We start from the raw sequence: 19862 nt of genomic DNA, 5'->3' as shown, positions 1-19862 counted from the left end.
TACTGGATATAGACAAAAACCATAGGGTGTTAATTATTCCTAATAAATTTGATGCTAATCTCTCCCCTCAAGCTCCCGTTTATAACATTCTAATAAACATATAACTGCTCAAATATTATATGTCTACTCCCAAGTGAATTCAATTTCTATCTAGCACGGCGATGCCAACGCGAGAAGAACAGGATAGCTCATTAACAATTATAATTCAGACCAATAAACAGGAAATAAATGAAATAAAGGTAAGTAACTAGGCGGAGAAAAGTTCAAAGTTCTCCTCTCACAAACAATAATTGAGCATCTCAGAAGTACCAATACTAATTATAATCTGAAATGGGTTGAAGGACTTAGTAGCTAAACCTAAAACAAGTGGATCAGATTTCAGGGAACAAGATCTAAAATCCAGATGTGAGCGTCCCCGTTGTCATTGAGACTATTTTATCAAGATTAATTGGATGAGAGAGAAATTCAGAATATATGATGAAGATTGACTATCCCACAGAAACTTTTATTTAAAATTTAATATGATGTAGATCCTACTTCATCATAAAATTCGAACAGGTGGAAATGGACGATGGTGAAACAGAGCAAGAACCAAGAACACAATCATAAGGAACATTATGGCTCTTCCTGATACGTATGTACATATGCATGATTAGTTCGAATATATAAATTTTACAGACGAGGAAGAAGATCATCATGCCTGGATAGATCTAACCTTATTTCTGGCAAACTAAGAGCAAAAGTGATGTCTGAGTAGACAGCAGTGCAGTTTTTAAGCGAAGAAAGTGGTTTTTGGGAAACTTTCTGATCATAACTGGAGGGATCAAACCTTCTGTGCTCTTGCTGGAAGAATAGAAGCCGAGATAGAAAGCGGCGACCCCAATGGCTACGGAAGAGAGGCCACACCCACAAGTAATTCAGTCTCCTGTGCCTCGAAGAACTCCATGCTCCAGTCCTTCTAGTGATTGATAACATAGGAAAAAATCAACACATCTTAGTCAAACATATACATCTTACATAAGGAATGAGAAACGAGACCATCGTCCTTGGATGGATCAAACCTCTTCTGGCAAACTCAGATCAATAGTGATGATGTCTGTGTGAACTACAGCAATCCAATTTATATATGTGAAGAATTGAAGGTTTCTGGGAAACTTCCTTATCAATACGCGGGGAGTTTTGGTTAAAGCAAGTTGAATAATTTAAAATATATAGCAAGTTGGTTTCCGTTTCGTTGACTTGATTGTTTTATAGTGTCAAATGTTACGTTTTCGACCAACTAGCTGGTGTAATCGCAGATTTGGGGTTGGTATCCTGAACCTTTAGCCATGTTAAGTCCCCCGGAAAACTCATCCAAAATAAGAAGTAAATTTTAAGTATGATTCGTAAATAAGGCATGAGAACTTGTAAGACTTTTTTCTCTTTCCCGGGGTCCAAAGTTTAACTGGGAAATTTTTATAAAGATAATTTTGTTGATTTGGGTGCCTAAGGATGATTTCATACCAAGACTGAGAACTCCATGAAATATTTTAGGATTTTTTTAATTGGTGTTAGATAATAAAATATTTGATTGGCTTGAAGGAGAGTTGTTGAAATAAAACCAAAGAGAGAGAGAGAGGGGGGAGAGAGAGAGAGTCCTGACAATATGAATTATTTAAGCCTCACATTCTGCCCATATTTTTATCTTCCACGCGCTTACAAGCTTTGAATTGAACAAAGAAAAGGAACATATTAGAAGTCTTTAATTTCCTCACACGGCTTTAATTAAGTACTAATAATTTAAAGACCATTTTTTTTTGGGAACCATTTAATTTATAGATATGGCATCTTCAGTAACCAGTATCCATGTCTATCATGTTACTCGGATTCTTAATATAAGATCTAACTAATTAATTTGAATATATTAAGAATATTAGTTAAATTAGTCAATAATTAATATAATATGTTTTTTCTAAAGTATCTTAAGCATCTTCTTTAATTTTTTTCCTCTCTCTCTCTCTCCCTTACGTGATTTTTGTTAAGAGGATATCGATAAGATTAATTTTAAAAAAATGATAAATATATAAAATAAGTCTTACATATATTAACTTTTCAGTTAGATTTATATTAAACAGTAGAGTAGCATATATCAATCGCTTAGCCATGGTTGATGGTTCACACTTACCGATCACACAGATGGAGATTTAAAAAAAAAAAAAAATCAATGCGGTGCTTTTAATTGGACGTAGATTTTCAAATATTGACTGCGTTTTGAATTAGCAGTCGGAAAAATAATTTATTTTTAATTAAATTTTTAGAAATTTAAGATTAGATAAAAGTTATGTTAGATAATATGATTTATATTTGGACTGATTTTTATAAATAAATAAGTTTGTACAAGTAGAAGCTGTTTGGGTTATTATTGAATAAGCAAGCTTAATTGTAAAATGATCAAAAAGGACATAACTTTTTTAAAAAAATAAAAAATAAAAAAATTATAAATTTACATAATATAATACTTTTAAATTATTATGATAGGAAGAAGTAATATTTAATAAATAAAATATATTTAAATTAGATATCATAGTAATGTGAAAATTTTAAACCAAATAATATTACATAATTAATTGAATGATGTACTCTATACAATTTATATAAATGTAAAATTAAAATAATATTATAAAAATTATGTTAAGAAAAATATTAGAAATAAATAATTAAAAACTAGTGGGAAAACATAAGAAATACTCGTATATAGACAAGAGCATAGCTAACATAAAAATAAGGGCAAAAATGCTTTTGGATTCTAAGGGGGTGTTTGGTTGGAGGGGAGGTGAGGGAAAATGAGCCCCTCCCCTCCCTCCTCCCCTCATTTTGGCTCCCCTCTAAATTGAGGGTTTTTGAAGGGAAACCAAATTTTTAGACCATTATGTCCTTATAGTTTTTTCAATATACCACTTCTACCCATAAAATATATTATTATAATATTTATTTCAAAAAAAAATATATTATCCTAAGTAAAAAAATAAAAAATATATACATTATTATAATTAAAAATATATTATAAAAAATTATTTAAAAATAAAAAATTATAATATTATAAAATTAATTCTTTTTTATAAATATATTATTTATTAAATATATTTTAAAGCTGGAAAAAAAGATAGCCTAAAGAGAATAAAATTTCATTTTTCTTAGAGCATATAAAATTTGTTAATTTGATTATTTTAAATATATTATTATATTAATTAGAATGAAAAATTACTGTACCAATTTTTTAATACACATATTAACATGATAAGACTAAATTTTTATTAAATTATATGATTTAAATTAAGATATAAATTAATTTATAAAATATATTAATAAAAAACATAAACTAATGTGTAAGGGTAAAATGATAAATTGATTATTACTATCCCTCCCCTCCCCTCCCCTCCTTGAACCAAACAAGGGATCATTAAATATCCTCCCCTCCCTTTCTTTTTAATCAAACCAAACAAGGTGAGGATAAAACCTTCTCTCCCCTCTCTCCCTTACGCTCCCTTCAAACCAAACAGGCCCTAAAAAACTGCTTTTACATATGGCTTTGTGTGTATGTGGATCCACAATTCGATTCAAAAGCAGTGGCTTTTAGGGTATTAGGCACGTTTGGACTCTGATTGTCATGTTTGGCCAAGCTTTTGGCTCGTATGAGTTAAGGGTCAAAAGTTGATTGGAATTTGACTTTTTCAAAAGCTGCTCGTCCTTTGCTTATACTTGTATCTGATCGTGCTCATGGATGGCTGTGTGCGGTTCATTGCCAGAAAGTGCAATGCTTTAATACTGGGAAAACGAGCCTATCTGTCACAGGCTCGAGTTTAAACAGACCGATCCGTCAACATGTCTAAACATCTATCACACTGTAATAAAGCTTATTAAATAAACAAACTAAATAGAAGACAGACATAAACAATTAAATAAGTATTCAGTTCAGTAAATAATTACATTGTGGATGATTTGGTTTAATTATAAATAATTAATAAAAAAAGTTTAAGTAACAAATAAAGTATACATAAAGAATAATCATTTACGCCGAGGGTGGGTCCTGTGCGTTGGTGCAGGCCCCGGCCCCAGCCCCAACAAAAAAAAAAAGAATAATCATTTGTCCTACTAGCAAAAAAGAAAAGAGTCTAGCATTCATAGTTCTAAATTCGTTTCTAACTCAAAAAATGATATGGATCTTTATTTTAATTCAAAAGATTCTTTAATTAATTCTATTTCAAGCTTAAAAAAATATGAAAGAATAACAAATAAAGACCATAAAAATTACACATATAATATTTTAATAGGTTTTGACAACTTATAAATAATAATAATACTTTTTTTTAAATATACCTAGTTTTAAATTTTATAATTTTCACCTTTTTTTTGGTTATTTTTTCCAAGAACTATATTAATTCTTTTTTTTTTTTTGGTGAATGCTCTCTGTGTGAGCTACTGGGATGAGTGAAACTAAAAGTGTTTAAGTTAAGGAAAAACAGAAATTTTAAAAAAATTATTGGTGGGCTTAAATGGGCAGCCTACTGCACTACAGGACTGGCCCGTTTATTTTTTGCCCTACAGGGCTGGTCTTTTTAAACCTAACTTTTCTTTCAAGGTTCCAAAATATAAACCCAACTCTTAACTTACACGCACTGGCCCAACGGGTTCGGCCTTTTTTCCTAACTCTACAATGCTGACACTTTGCTTCATCTCTCACCTCTATCCTCTCTCCATACTCTAGCATCAACATCAACCCCTCTCTCTCTCTCTCTGTGTCCAGGAGGAATGACCAAAAAAACATACACAAGGCCAGGGATCAAAAAGGATTTGAATTTCTTGTTTTTAATTGTAAATGTAGGGGGACAAATTTACGTACGCACGTATATGGAGCACATGGAAGAATTTTATCAACCACGTTGTCCATATATATAGAACCAACATTAACTTCCTCATTAGTTCTTATATTAAGAATCGGAAGAGTATGTAAATTAATTTTTTAACATTTTTCATTATTCAATAAAATTCATATCCATTTTCATAATTTTAAAAACTAAACTTGGTTTTATTCAATTATAATCCAAATGATTTTTTACTCAATATAACTTTTACAAGTTAACTTTTATAAAATTCAATCCAAAAATAAATCATATTACCCAATTTAACTTTTGTCTAATCTCTCTTTTTGAAAAGTCAGATTAAAAATAAGTTACTTTTCCTATTTCCAATCCAAACAAACCCTTAATTGTACTTTAAAAAAATACTACCTCAGATCCTAATTATAAGAGCTAATTGACTAATTTGAAAAGATTAAGAAAAGAAGTTAAGTTAGTTATATGTAATAAATATGTGTTGCTGTTCTTAAAATATCCTTGCTAATCAAGTATATTGGCTAAAACTATTATTGCTAAAAGGACTACTTTGAAAACAAAATACATAAATATGAGAGATAAAATGGATTGAGATCTTATATTTGAGATCAAAATAAAAATCAAATAAGGTGTTATATTAAAAATCAGAGATAGTAGGTTTTGACCCATAAGATATATCAGCCAAAAACTACTATGTATACAGAGGAGAAATTGCCCAAACGTGCAATGTGTAAACATCATTCACATTCAAACGCGTCTAAGTTCTTGATGATGTGTCTTCTTCAGAAGGAGTAGATGCTGGATAATTTTGCTTTCCGTTGGTTTCTTTCTGCTTGGTTATAGTTTTGCTACAACTTACAAGACGGTGTATGGTACTCCTCCGGTCCTTATTATAAGACCCAATTTGACTTTTTATTTGGTCCTAATTATAAGACCCAATCCATTTTCTCTCTTATATTTATGCATTTTTTTCCAAGATAATCCTTCTAATAATGATAGTTTTAGCCAATATACTTAATTAGCAAGGATATTTTAGGGATGACAACACTTATTTATTATAAATAACCAACTTAACTTACTTCCTTAATCTCCTCAAATAAGTCAATTGGGTCTTATAATTAGGATCGGAGGAGTATTTTTTTTGTTTAATGATGGTCTTTCTCTGGCCAAAAAAAAAAGAAAAAGGAAAAGGAAAAAATCCAACCTGGACAGATTCCTCCAATGCTCAAGGCAAACACTGTCATTTGCTTTTACTGTAGCGATAATCCTACTGTTGATACATCTTCCTGGTACCTTCTTATTTCACAGACTCCAAGCTGATAAACGACTATTATTAGTAGGAAGGGGAAAAAAGGGAACAGATATGAACATCTGGCAATTTAATTAACCATGAGATAACCCAGCCAATAAAATTGACAAGAATGAGAGGAAGTGATTGTAAGAAACTCACAATCTAATACTATGTCCTGTCCTGCATTATATTACAAACTAGATCTTATATATATATATATATTTAGAAGCGGAGGTAGTATAAGCTAGAATGAAAAATAAGAATAAAATCCACATTCTCTTTGCTGTAGATGCGAGCAAGGAATGACGAATAAGTCAAAGCTAGTTAATGCAGATTACTTGAAGAGGATTGGTCTGCGAATCAGATTCGGTGGCTTTTGAAGAATGAATTTTCTGAGGAACTTAAGTTCAGTTTGTGCTCAAGCACACCTACAGCTACAGGGAAGGAAACGGGTGTAACTGATTTTGGTTGCTAATTTCAGTTTTGAGACATCATTAACATTATGGAGTACCTTCAAGGTGCATGCGTTTCCTTTTTTTTTTTTAAAAAAAAGGAAATTAATAACAAATGGGAAGGAAAATATTTTCAGGAGCAAAAAATATTATGGGATTATTAATTATTTATATTAATGATTATTTAACTACTGAGCAATTATCGGCATTTATCAAAATGAACAATCAAACGCCATAGGCTTTTACTATGCAAATTTTTCAAACAAAGGTTTGCTGACGTGATGTTATTTTATTTTGGGAGAATCTCAAAAAAAAAAAAGTTTAAAATTAATAAATCTCACACAAGGAATTTCGATAAACATGTGTTGTTATTTATAAATTTAAGGTTACCAAAACCTATTAAAGTATTGTTACCAAATGTGATTTAGAATTTAATAATTTTAAGCTTTTTTTTATGAGATTCTCCTTTTTATTTTTCCAAGCACTTCTAAGTTGCTTATGCAAGTTTGGCATATTCTCAATTATTTATTTATGTGAATTCCGAATATGGAACAGCAATCTTACATTTTAAATATGTAAGCTCATTGACTGATAGTGTGTGTATATATATGTCAAAGAGAGAGTTCGATTCTTAATAAGGTTAAGATGCATTGGCAGCTTAGAGTATTTTTTAAGTGTATCCAACATTTTAATATATTTTTTGGTGTAATTTTACACTTAACAATTTAGAGTGTGAATGTACCAAAAATTAATTTGGGGTGTTGGACATGCTTAAACAAATACTTTAAGGTATTGGATATACTATAAAATATTTTAGGGTATTGGATACATCTGAAACAATATTTCAAAATACTGGATACACTTTATCTCCTTTTAATAAGAATATTCTTTTGTTTTTGTAGTGAGAAACTGAGAATATTCTTTTAATATTATAATTTTTTTTACCTGATTTATACTAGCAGTTATATCACATGACGCTGATTTTTTCTCAAAATTTTTTTTCTTAATTATTTTGCATTAGTAAGGACAATAATAGAATTATGATTCTCAAATGCTTTGACGGATGCATGATTAAATTCACATACATATATGGGTGTGTATGTCAAATCCAGGGGTAGACACAATTAGGTATCTTTTGGAATATATTTAAAATAAAATAACTTAAAACTTTTGGGTAGGCTTGGAAGAGATATTTCAAAATTTGTTTTGGTGGTGTTGAAGTGATTGCGGTTTTAGTTTGTGTTCATTCTCATCTCTTTGTTTTGGTGATGGCCCCCCATCAATGTGACTCCAGCTTCAATATTGAGAATAAACAATCAGAAAATCTCTGTCGTCTCTTGTCCAAAGACTAGAGAAGTCATAAATGAAACTGAGTCATATTCATCAAACTAGCTCAGCTGCTTCTTGCTTTTAACTCAAAACTAGTCAAATGCTTTGGTTATTTAGTCGATCGTACAATGATGCCAACAAAACCACTCGAGTATCGCATGTTAACTCAATTTAACCTGCACATAACACATTCATGTGGTAAACGCAGGCAAAAGGATTGCCTAACTAGAGAGTATAAATAGCATGGTAAGAGGGTACATATATACTAGTCACTTAGGCTAATTTTGAGTCTAGCTTATTGATGCTATAACGTAAGGTTGGTCAAGTATACAAGAATCATACCTAAACACCACTACGAACATAATCCTGCAGAAGAGGATAATATTTATTTAGAGTCACGAAAATTTCTGAACGTTGAATGCTGATAGAATCTTGTTGGCATATAACAATTGTAAATCTTCACTGGGTAATTTTGTTGTATCCATTTGATGTTCATTAATATATGTAGCTAAAATTGAGATGGGGAATGTCTAATCCAACCAAAATAGCAGTTGAAATTTGTGTTTATGGATGAAAGTGCAGTTGCGTAAAGCTACTATTAAAATTTGGAAGTAAAATGGCAATTTAGTAGCAGTATCAGTGACTTCCCTTTAAAAAAATCTCTTTTTTCTCTAGGTTGTGGATATCAAATTGGATGAAACCAATGTTGCTTAACATGATGAGTCACATAATATACTCTGCTTTTAAGAAACAAAGACAGTAAAATGAACACATTCTTCTGCTGTAAGATGCAAGAAATTAACTTGATGATGCTGTCCCCAGTATTTGTGTGAAAGATCAAGCACTAAGCAACAAGCCTCATTGTCAGAAGTATTAGTGTAGTTACTCATGACAGCTGTAATCCACCAAGTTAGTTAGTTTAGTCAAATTGTCAAGAGGGACGGATTTACCAAAGTGTATTCACTAGTTATAAATATCTCACATGTATTACGGTGCTTTGTGGTTAATACAATGTATCATTCAGATCTCACTTTTCTCTTTCCTCTCTCCTTCTTTATTTCATTTGTCCTATTACTCTGAACATTCACATGGTACCAGAGCCATGGAGGAAATCACTTCACCGAGTAATCCTCGAATATTAGATCTCAGTCTCAAATCCACTGATTCTTCTCAAAACTCAAGTGTTATTGGCTTCAATCACGCGATTTCAGCCAAACTTGGTGAGAAGAATTTTCTTCCGTGGAAGCAGCAAGTTCTCGCCGCTGTTCGGGGTCATGGTCTTGAACACTTTCTTACTGGTGAAAATAAACCTTCAAAACTTGATTCGAATGGGAAAATCTCTCAATTGTACATTTTGTGGCAGAAACAAGATCAACTTCTACTCTCTTGGCTTCTGTCCAGTGAACTTGGCTTTTGAAGCACCCTTGCAGTTGTAACTGCTATATCTTCATAAATAGAAATACAGCTCTTTCCCCCACTTCCTTTGAGAAGAAAACCTGCTCATAACAAGTTAAAATGGAAAAAAGAATCAATAATCAATAACATCAACGCACTTGGGAGTATAAATGCTGTGATTGAAAACAAAGATAATTATTTCATCATGGTATATGTATTTTCAATAATCCTATCCCCTCCTTAATTTGGTCTCCATTGCGATCCTAATTCAAATTTTGCTTCGTCTCAGAAATTTAGATTCAAACAATTAAAGCCATAAGTTCAACTACATACTACAGTTAAAAGTGAGCAGAAACTAGGAGTAAGAATCAAGGTAAACAGAAAGAACAGAGAGAAGCTTTAAGTAGTGTCCTTACTGCCATTTATATTGTCATAGATAGACAGAGAGAAGAGAGAGAGCACAAGGTAAACAGTAAAGATACGTATTCAATGGACACCCATACAACTTCTAGCATCCTATTTATAGACCACTGCCCATTTTCTATTTATCTTAATGGCCTTACTAATATTATGACCACATATCATATATTCACAATTTTCATAGGTTAAAAATAGAATAAATAAGGGGCTGAAGCCATAGAAATGGCATATGGAGGGGAAAAGAAGGTGCAGCATTTACCTTCAATTTGAAATTAAAATTTGAGTAGCCGTGAAGAACTTGGGCTGGAATAGTTGAGTTATCTTCATCTCAGGCATCGATGGCAAGCGCTTTTGAAGTTTGAGTTTAATGTGACACGTTTAAGCCTCCATATCTTGCACCAATCAAAAAATCATCAACCAGCTTTATATTCTACTCTTTTATAGAAATTATTAACCAGTGAAGTAGAATCATATATGGACACTCATTATTACAAATGAACGGAAATGCACACATGTCAGAGACAAATTTACCTGAAAAAGACGCTTGACATGCTTGTGTTCATAACTGGATTGGCCTGCCTAATTAGCCAATATTATATAATATGAAAGTTAGACAGTTGAAATACACGGCATCCATATATATTTCTTCTCGTTCTATATTTCATTCTGCGCAAGGCTGTCCTATAATTCCAAAATGTGCATGAATACAACTCAGATTTATTTGAGTTCACTACCGCTGGTAAGAAGCAGAGGAAAAGTTTAAATGAAACATATAGAAATTGACTAGCTATGAAGAAAACCAAAATACTTACTGTTATGCAAGTAGTTACACATTTATATCCAGTATGATACGATCAACTCAACTCAAGTCCTTTCCAAAGAAATCTGCATATAACAACAGCTCAAAGACAATCAGAGCCTACTTTAAAAGAGAAAAAGGAGGGAATAAAATCACTTATATCAAAATGTAACCATTCTATTTCTTTAAAGGATAGTAATGAAGTCTGTGGAAGATGATAGATGCTATTTGCATCACATTCAATTCAACACATCACAAAGTTTAACTACATTACTGAGGTCCATGTATATAAGTCACAAGCACAACTGAGAATCAGCATTAGCGCATGCTAGTATCTTTATGGACAACATAATATGGAGAGCACCGCAGGGGACCAAGGGATGCTAATGGAATTAAAAAACAATTAATCCGTTATCTCTTCATTTTTTGATGTTCAATGCCTATGGATAGAAAATTGAGATAGTTGCATGTTTGGTAGCTTAGTTTGGAGATTTTTCTAATGTTTATTCATTATTTTAGTACAGGTTCAGCATTAGGCTCAAAGGCTAGTTACAATTAATTTAAAGAATTCTTTTCATACATAGCTGGAGATTCTCCTATCATTGGCTATTAAGGCTGACTAAATTCAGATTCTACAACTTGATCCATCCTACATGATTGGAGATTAGCAGCAGGACAAAAAAAGATATATTTGAATAAAATAATGGCATAGTGCAGGAAATTACCCATAAAAAAAATTGTTGGAATTGGAACTGAATTCTCAAGCTTTTCTTTTGTTACTCAAAAAGGGGGGCATCCACCTCAAGTTCCCTGTCCTCTGGCACGCACGAGTGCTCCTACTAACGGAATCAGGTAATGGCTGATGTAGCAGTGCCACTTCAGCATTTGGGTTCTCATTTGGGCCAGTGATATTATTGCCTGCAACAGTGCCCTTCTCCAACTTTAATTCCATTTGTTGACCTTCCTCTTGTAATTTGGACGCATATATTGGCCAAATTCCGCACGCCTTTATCAAGTGATTATATTTTTTTCGCCCAGAACGGAAGAGAATTTCAATGAAGAATTCACATGCAAACTTACAAGTGGTGCCCTTATCAAATCGCCTTCTTTGTGTTCCCTTGACTATGCTTTCCATTGGATCATACCATACAAAAACATGATCTGTACTCAATTTCATGAGGCGAGGGAATTCTTTTTCATCCTTGCAATTGATCTCTTCATCTTCAAAGTGAAATTTTCTGCAAATTGATGCTACGACATGGCTTAAGTCTAATGGAGAAAGAATACAACAACAAACAAAACCCAATAAACGGTCAGAAGAAACTGGTGCAAGCTCAATAGTAGCAATGGATCTCTCCATAGTCTGAGAATATTTTAAGCCCGTTGGAATTGTGCTTCCTGGGTAACAGACTTTAAGCTCACAAGAGTAGTTGTTGCATATTGCTTGCATCAGTGATAAATCAATGGTTTCCAATGATGTGCATTCATTGACATAAAATTGAGTAATGGAAGGTGGAAGTTCTGGAAGGATCTAAGCCACTTGCATTCTCCCAGATCAATTTCTCTCAGCTTTGAAAGATGCTTGATGCTATTAGGCAAAGTACTCACGCTGCATCGTCGTAGTGACAGAATTTTCAATAATGACAGGCCATTGATATTGTCAGGGATTTCACCAACATCACAGTGTCTCAAATGCAGTTCTTCTAAAGAATGCCAGGCATCAAACAGAATGAGTAATTTTGATTTGTCAATTCCTTCTGTAAAATTAGAAAGAAAGAATATTTTCAGAGATGTCAAGCTTCTTAGCTCATTTGTTTGAAAGCTATTGAGACGCCAACCGATATGTAGCTCTTCGAGTTTATTGAACCATCCTACTTGCAAGTTCAATGTTTTGATACTAGTATTATTCAAATGTAAAATTCTCATTTCTTCTGATGCAACCAAAAATTCCTTGAGAGCAATACAGCCAGTCAGCGTGAGATGCTTGAGAGATTTCAAAGGGGTGTCCCCATGAAGATTCTTTAGTTTGCAGCAGCCCGCTAGATTCAAAGAAACAAGTTTAGGAAGAGATAAGAGAGATGGATGAATGCTACGTAACTTTTTGCAATATCGGAGGTCCACTATTTCAAGATTTTGTGCAATGGAGAAATCAGGTAACTCCTTTTACTTTGAGGAAAAGCTGAGATTTATTGTCTTTAAATTCATAAGATCCTGTGACAATTGAAAGAGGAAAGTTGCTGAAAAAAGCCCCAATAATTCAATTAGACTAAAGAATGAAACATGCTTTAATATATAGTTACCTGCACACCATCCCATAGTTTTGCCACATTGCTGCAAACCATATGGATTTCAGCAAGATTTTCTGCACAAAAACCCAATGGTGGAGACTCCAAAAGATATTCTTCCCAACAAACATATCTTAGCTCATCAGAAAATGACTCTAGACCAAAAGGAAATTGCACGGTATAACCTCCTTTTAACTTCGAACTAATCCTGAGAAATCTTAAATTGCTCATCTTTTTGAAAGCGTCAGCACTCAAGTACAAGTGGTTTCTAAATTCCTTTGGGTTCAATGTAATGCCTTCAATTGCATCAGTTCCCTGACATAACAAAATTCAAATAATATTAAACAAGTGAAGTTCAAAAATTCTTCAATGAAAATAATGAATGAAAAAGGAAGTTAAATTGCAGGATCTCTTACCATGCTATTTTTCAGTACATCTTGAATTTCATTTACATCATTCAATCGACTTCGTCTTTTAGGATGTTCTCTAGATTCCTCACGAACTAGATAACTAATTTGAGATTAAGAAAATTAGTTAACTCAGTTATTTATAACAAAATATGCTGATTTTTCTAAATTATTCCATTTAATCACGTGCGTTAGAATCACCTTTTGACGGAAACCCTCACAATTAATAGAGATATTTTAGAGAAAACATTATAAATTTGAGAGATAATGGATTGAGGTGCTATATGTAAGACCAAATCCAATCCCCTAACTGGCTTTTATATTTAGGACCGGAGGTAGTAAAAATTAAAATAAAAATCAAATAAATATTTGATTTGTTGACTTGATTGTCTTATATAGTCAAGAGTTTTTTTCTTTTTTAATTTATGATATTAGTGTTGTAGGAGGATGTTGCTTTTGACGATTTGGGCACATGAAAGATTCTTTCACGCCCATCACAATTTTTTTCCAAAATCATCATGCTTTTAATTTGTCTCTTTTGCGCAATATTTTAGTATGATTTTTAATGTTGCTTTTATATCTGCAAACACGTCAAAATTTGGGATGCTCTTTGTAATGATTTTATTATGTGTCCATCAATTGTTCAAAAATTATCACACAATTAATTTAATTTCTCAATTATTTCGTTATAAATTTGAGCAAAATAATGCATTTAACTTGGCTTCTAATGACAAGGGTTAAGCAAACAACGATAATAATACGAAGTTTCTTTCATTGCTCAATGTCATGTTTTTCATTTCGGCTTTCTCAAAGCCTAAGAAGGACTTGAGGAAATGACATATGAAAAATAATGATGATAAACATATGAAAACATTTTTTTGGAAGAATAATGTCAGTTCAGTACTAGCTTCATTGACTTTCCTTGATCTCTATATATAAATACACCACTCTTTGATTTGGAATGTTAAATTACCTGAGGAAACCAATGAGGTTTGTTGGTTCAATTTACTGAAAGAACAGAGACTTGATTCAATCATCTTGTAATAAGGAATTCATTACCCTGCTCTGAGATCCCACAAACAGATTTGATGGTTTTCTCACCTGTTTGTGGTGATTAAAAAAAAAAAACATGAAGACTGCCTCTGAATAAATATAACAGCCGGTTTGGCAAAAATTTCTGAGTAAAAAAAAAAAATCAGTTGACTTTCTCAAGTCAGCAAACGAAAGCACGAAAGCTAAAGATAAACATAACCACCAAGTTTCTCGTATTATCGAAGTGGCTCACAATCACGTATTATTCTTGTCATTCCCACACTGTATTCCCACACTGTAATAGTTTCCACGTGTGGTATTGCAGAGAAACCAGAACCAAATGACCAGGAAAAAGACAAGAAACAACACCTTAATTAACAACTCAAATGATTTAGACCTTTTCACTTGATGACCAACTGGAAAAATGGAGCCATGGAGGTGATGATTGTTGATTACATTCATGTCACACGCCTCCACCCACCAAGACCAGTCGATGATGAAAAACAGGCTTGACATGCTTTGTTCATAATTGGATTGGCCTGCAAAAACCAATATTATACAATATGCAAAGTTGAACAGGTGAAATACATAATATATGGCATCTATATATTTTTTTTATTCTGAATTTCATTCTGTACAAGGCTTGTCTCTAATTCCAAAATGTGCATGAATGAATGCAATTCAGATTTACTTGAAATTGTTAACATTACTCGCTTCGTTCGTTATTATAAGGAACAACTACAAAAGTCATGCAGTTCAAAATGTTAGTTAAATTTAGTTGAAAATAATAAATGGGTAGAAAAATTTGTAATTATATCCCCATTTTTAAAGATAGTACATGAGAAATTATGGGTGAAATTTTATTATAGAAAGATAATTAGTGGCATGTATTTAATGGGGATAAAAGTAAAAAGACAAATTTAAAAGAAGATTTGTTTCTCATATTTAGGAATATCACTATAAGAGAAATTATTTCTTATAAAAAAGGGGACAGAGGGAGTAGTAAAGAGCAGAGCAAAAAATCACATGGGCCTTAGAAATTGAGCGGCTAATGAAGAAAACCAAAATACTAACTGTTATGCAATGTTAGTATCCCCATGTATACACAATGTTTGCTACCAGTCAAGCCATGGCATCAACTTCTTGGTAAGAAACCAGAATTTGGAGAGCAGGGGACTAAGGCATACTGAAGGAATTAAAAATCAATTAATCCATTATCTCTACAAATTTTGGTTCATGTGCCTGTGGATAGAAATTATAGATAGTCGCATATATATATATGTAGTAGCTTAGTTTGGAGATTTTTCTAATGTTTATTTATTATTTTAACGGATGCTGGGCATGAGACCCAAAGACCAGTCACATTGAGAATAAAGAATTCTTTTCATACATAGTTGGAGGCTACAAAGAATTAAAAAAATTGTTGGACCTGGAATTGCATCGTCAAGCGATTCTTTTGTTATCCTTTGGGGCCATGCGCTCATTTCAGCCTCTCTTGGTTCTCAAAGAGTAAAGCATTGTGGTCAAGTTCCTTGTCCTTTGGAGCACACGAGTGCTTCTTCTAACGGAATCACGTGCTGGCTGATGTTGGGACACTTCAGCATTAGGGTGCTGCCAGGTATTGGCTGTAGCAGCATTCGTCTCCAGTCTTAATTCCATTTTCTCCTGTATTTCTGATGCATATATTGGCCAAATTCCGCACCCTTTTATCCCGCGATCATATCCAAGCAAACTATGAGGGGAATCTCCAATGGCGAATTCACATGTAAACTTGCGAGTGGCACCCTCATCAAATCGCCTTCTTTGGTTTTCCTTCAGCATGCGATCCCCTGGATTATACCATAAAAAAATATGATCTATCCTTGGATCCTCAAGGTACATGAGTTTGTCGTCACCCCTGTAATAGATCATTTCATCCTCAAAGTGGAATTTTCTGTCAACTTGTTGGTGAAAGTCGAATTTCCATCCTGAAAAAATACAACAAGAAGCGAAACCCAATAAATGGTCAGAAGAAGCTGGTGCAAGCTCAATAGTAATGGACCTCTTAGCGGTCTGAGAATGTTTGAAGCCCTTTGGGATTATGCTTCCGGGATAACAAACTCTAACCTCACTAGAGTTATGTATTGCTCGCATCAGTGGGAAACCAAAGGTCTCTAGTGATTGGCAGTCGTGGAGATAACAGTCAGCAAGGGAAGGTGGAAGTTCTGGTAAGGACCTAAGCCTCTTGCATTGACGCAAATCAATTTCTCTGAGCTCTGAAAGATGCTTGATGCTATTTGGCAAACTCTTAACACTGCTTTCTCGTAGTGATAGAATCTTCAACAATGACATGGCACTGATATTGTCAGGGATCTCACAAATCATGCAGTACGTCAAATACAGTTCTTCTAAAGAACGCCACGCATCAAACAAAATGACTAATTCTGATTTGTCTATTTTGCCTTTAAAACCACCAAGAGAGAATACTTTAAGAGATGTCAAGCTACTTAGCTCTTTTACTTGAAAGCTCCTGAGAAGTCCACTGAGATATAGCTCTTCAAGTTTATTAAACCGTCCAACTGGCAAGTTTAATGTTTTGATACTTGTACAATTCAAATGTAAACTTCTCATTTCTTCTGATGATAACAAAAATTCCTCGAGAGCAGGGCACAATGCTAGCTTGAGTTCCTTGAGAGGTTTCAAATGGTTATCCCCATGAAGATTCTTTAGTTCAATGCACCCCTCTAGATTCAAAGAAACAAGTTTAGGAAGAGACAAGATTGATGGATGAATACTACATAAACTTCTACAATAACTGAGGTCCATTATTTCAAGATTTTGTGCCATGGAGAAATCAGGCAACTCCCTTAACTCCCGCGAACAAGCAAGATTTAGTATCTTCAAATTCATACAATCCTGTGAAAGAGAAAAGTTAGAGAAAAAGGCCCTCAAAATTCAATTAGACTAAAGAATGAAACATGCATTAATATATAGCCATACCTGCACACCATCCCATAGTTTTACAACTTTGCTACAAGGCATTTGGATTTCAACAAGTTTGTCTGCACAAAAACCTTGCGGTAGAGTCTCCAATGGATAATCTTTCCAACAAAAATATCTTAGTTTATTAGGAAGTGACTCCAAACCAAAAGGAAAAAGCACTTTATATTTGCCTCCAAAATTAGGACCAATCTTGAGAAATGTTAAATTACTCATTCTTCTAAAAGCGTCAGCACTCAAGTGTATGTCACTTTTTAACTCATGTGGGTTCAATGCAATGCCTTCAATTATATCAGTTCCCTAAAACATAACAAAATACAAATAATATATTAAACAAGTGGCATGTAAAGATTCTTCAATGAAATAATTTAATGAATGAAAAAGGAAGTTAAAGCATCCTTCATATACCTTGTTATTTTCCAGTATATCTTGAACTTCTTTTGCATCATTTAATCGACTTCGACTTTCAGGGTGCTCTCTAGATTCCTCACGAACTATTTCTTCAGCCATTTCTTGTAGCATATCATGAATTTCTACTCTACTATCACTTGAAATAGTTATAAGTGCTTTATCTAGAAGCCTATCTATTCCAATATCCATGTAGAGGTCATCATCACAAGCATCTAGCACCTTCATGATATCTTCTTTCTTTCCTCCCCTGAAGAAGAATGCAATATTTAAAAATATCTCCTTTTCTAGTGTATCAAGTCCATCATAGCTCACCCTCAATGCAGCTTGAATTTCCCTATTTGGATTCTTTCTCAATTTTTTAAGGGCACTCTCCCATGCTTTTGTATTTCTAGAGCTCAAATATGAACCCAAAACTTTTAATGCCAGAGGAAGACCTTTTGCATATTCAATTACCTGCATTGATAACTTTTCATATCCTTGTTTGGGATGGCATTGCTTAAAAGCATGTCGGCAGAAAAGTTGAAGCGATTCTTCCTTGCTTAATTCCTTCACCTCATGTACTTCATGAACTCCTCCACTAAGAAGAACATGCCTGTCTCTACTTGTTATGATGACTTTGCTGCTTGGTCCCAATGAAAGATTTTCGTCAACAAGATATTGTAATTGACTGGGAGTGTCTACATCATCAAGCACTAGAAGAACTCTTGTTTGACGTAGCCTCCTTTGAATATTAGGCATTCCAACTATTGTGAGGTTTTCTTCATTTAGTAGAACAATGAGAATTTTTTCAAGTAAACAAGTCAATCCAATCTTTTTTGATTCCTCTCTGATATTTTCTGCAAAGCAAGAACTATCAAATTGGTGGGAAAACTTATCAAATGTGGCACGAGCCAAGGCTGTTTTACCTACCCCTCCCTTACCCCAAATTCCCAGAACTCCAACTTTTTGTGAGTCATCTTTCATAAATGATTCAATAGTAGCCAAATTTTCTTCAATTCCAATAAGACGCTTTGGCTCAATTGTGTCTTTACCTTCTAGCTTTTTTGATACATCTTTGATTATTCCATCAATAAGATCGGATTCATTTCTGCCAAGATAAAAGAAAAAATTGGTTTTTTTAAAAAAATCACACAGCACATTTTTAAGAATAATGTAATACAAGCCTCGATGTAAGTATCAATATTATATGTATGGATATAATCAATTTAAAATTTTTATGGGGAAAACATATAATTTGAAAACTATAACAATATTTATCTAATAAATAGAAATATGAAACAGCTTACTGAAAATTTGAGGAATGATGATAACCAGACAAGTTTGCAGTTTCTTTTAAGACAGATCTCCAAACTTGCAACAAGTCATCTTTGAATTTCTGCTTATGGTGAGCAAATGCATTTGCATAGGATTCTTCTTGATGCCTAACGTGTGATGGCTCCACATTATAGAAAATTGGAATTACAATCTGATTATTGGCTCGCTTGCATTCCATGATTTTCTCTAGCTCTTCTAAGCACCATCTTGAAGAAGCATAGTCTTTTGAGAATATCACCAGCGCAATTCTTGATCTTTCTATTGCTTTCAAAAGTGCAGATGATATTTCATCTCCTCTTTCTAACCTCTCATCCTCATACACACCTATGCTCTTTAGTCGTAACAGCTTTGTCAAATGGCTAAGAAATCCACGTCTGATGTCTGAACCTCTAAAACTAACAAAAACATCATATTTTTCCTGCTGAACTTTGGAAGAAGTCGTAAAAGTTGCCATTACTGGACATAAACAAAAACCATAGGGTGTTAATTATTCCTAATAAACTTGATGCTAGTCTCTCCCCTCAAGTTTCCGTTTATAACATTCTAATAAACATATAACTGTTTAAATATTATATGTCCACTCCCGTGTGAGTTTAATTTGTATCTAGCATGGCGATGGCAAAAAAGAAAAGAAAAGTAACTAGCATGGGTGGCTTGAATATAATTAAAGCTGGTTTCACATCTAGAACATAATAAAGTGGGAAAAAACCATCAGCAGGTGCCAAAAACCATTGTCAACGCCAGAAGAACAGGATAGCTCATTTACAATTGTAATTCAGACTAATAAACAGGAGATAAATTAAATAAAGGTTAGCAGCTGGGTGGAGAAAAGTTCTCCTCTAACAAAAAATAGTTGAGCATCTCAGAAGTACCAATA

At 33.3% G+C, this 19862-nt stretch overlaps 1 protein-coding gene across 1 annotated transcript; it reads right to left on the bottom strand.

The window, feature by feature from the left end:
- Window positions 1-15766: 15766 nt before the first annotated feature.
- Window positions 15767-19439, bottom strand: LOC114751680 (TMV resistance protein N-like). The gene is made up of 4 exons (XM_028940347.1): window positions 18958-19439; window positions 17669-18758; window positions 17261-17560; window positions 15767-17176 (listed from the first exon to the last, which is right to left on the bottom strand). The coding sequence occupies exons 1-4, from the start codon at window positions 19437-19439 to the stop codon at window positions 15767-15769; spliced, it is 3282 nt and encodes a 1093-aa protein (XP_028796180.1).
- Window positions 19440-19862: the final 423 nt, after the last annotated feature.

This window comes from Neltuma alba, unplaced genomic scaffold (genome assembly GCF_004799145.2).
Source record: "Neltuma alba isolate B1F8T4 unplaced genomic scaffold, ASM479914v2 tig00007017_pilon, whole genome shotgun sequence".
In the NCBI taxonomy this organism is placed as follows: Eukaryota; Viridiplantae; Streptophyta; class Magnoliopsida; order Fabales; family Fabaceae; genus Neltuma; species Neltuma alba.
This window is presented reverse-complemented; position numbering and strand designations above follow the sequence as displayed.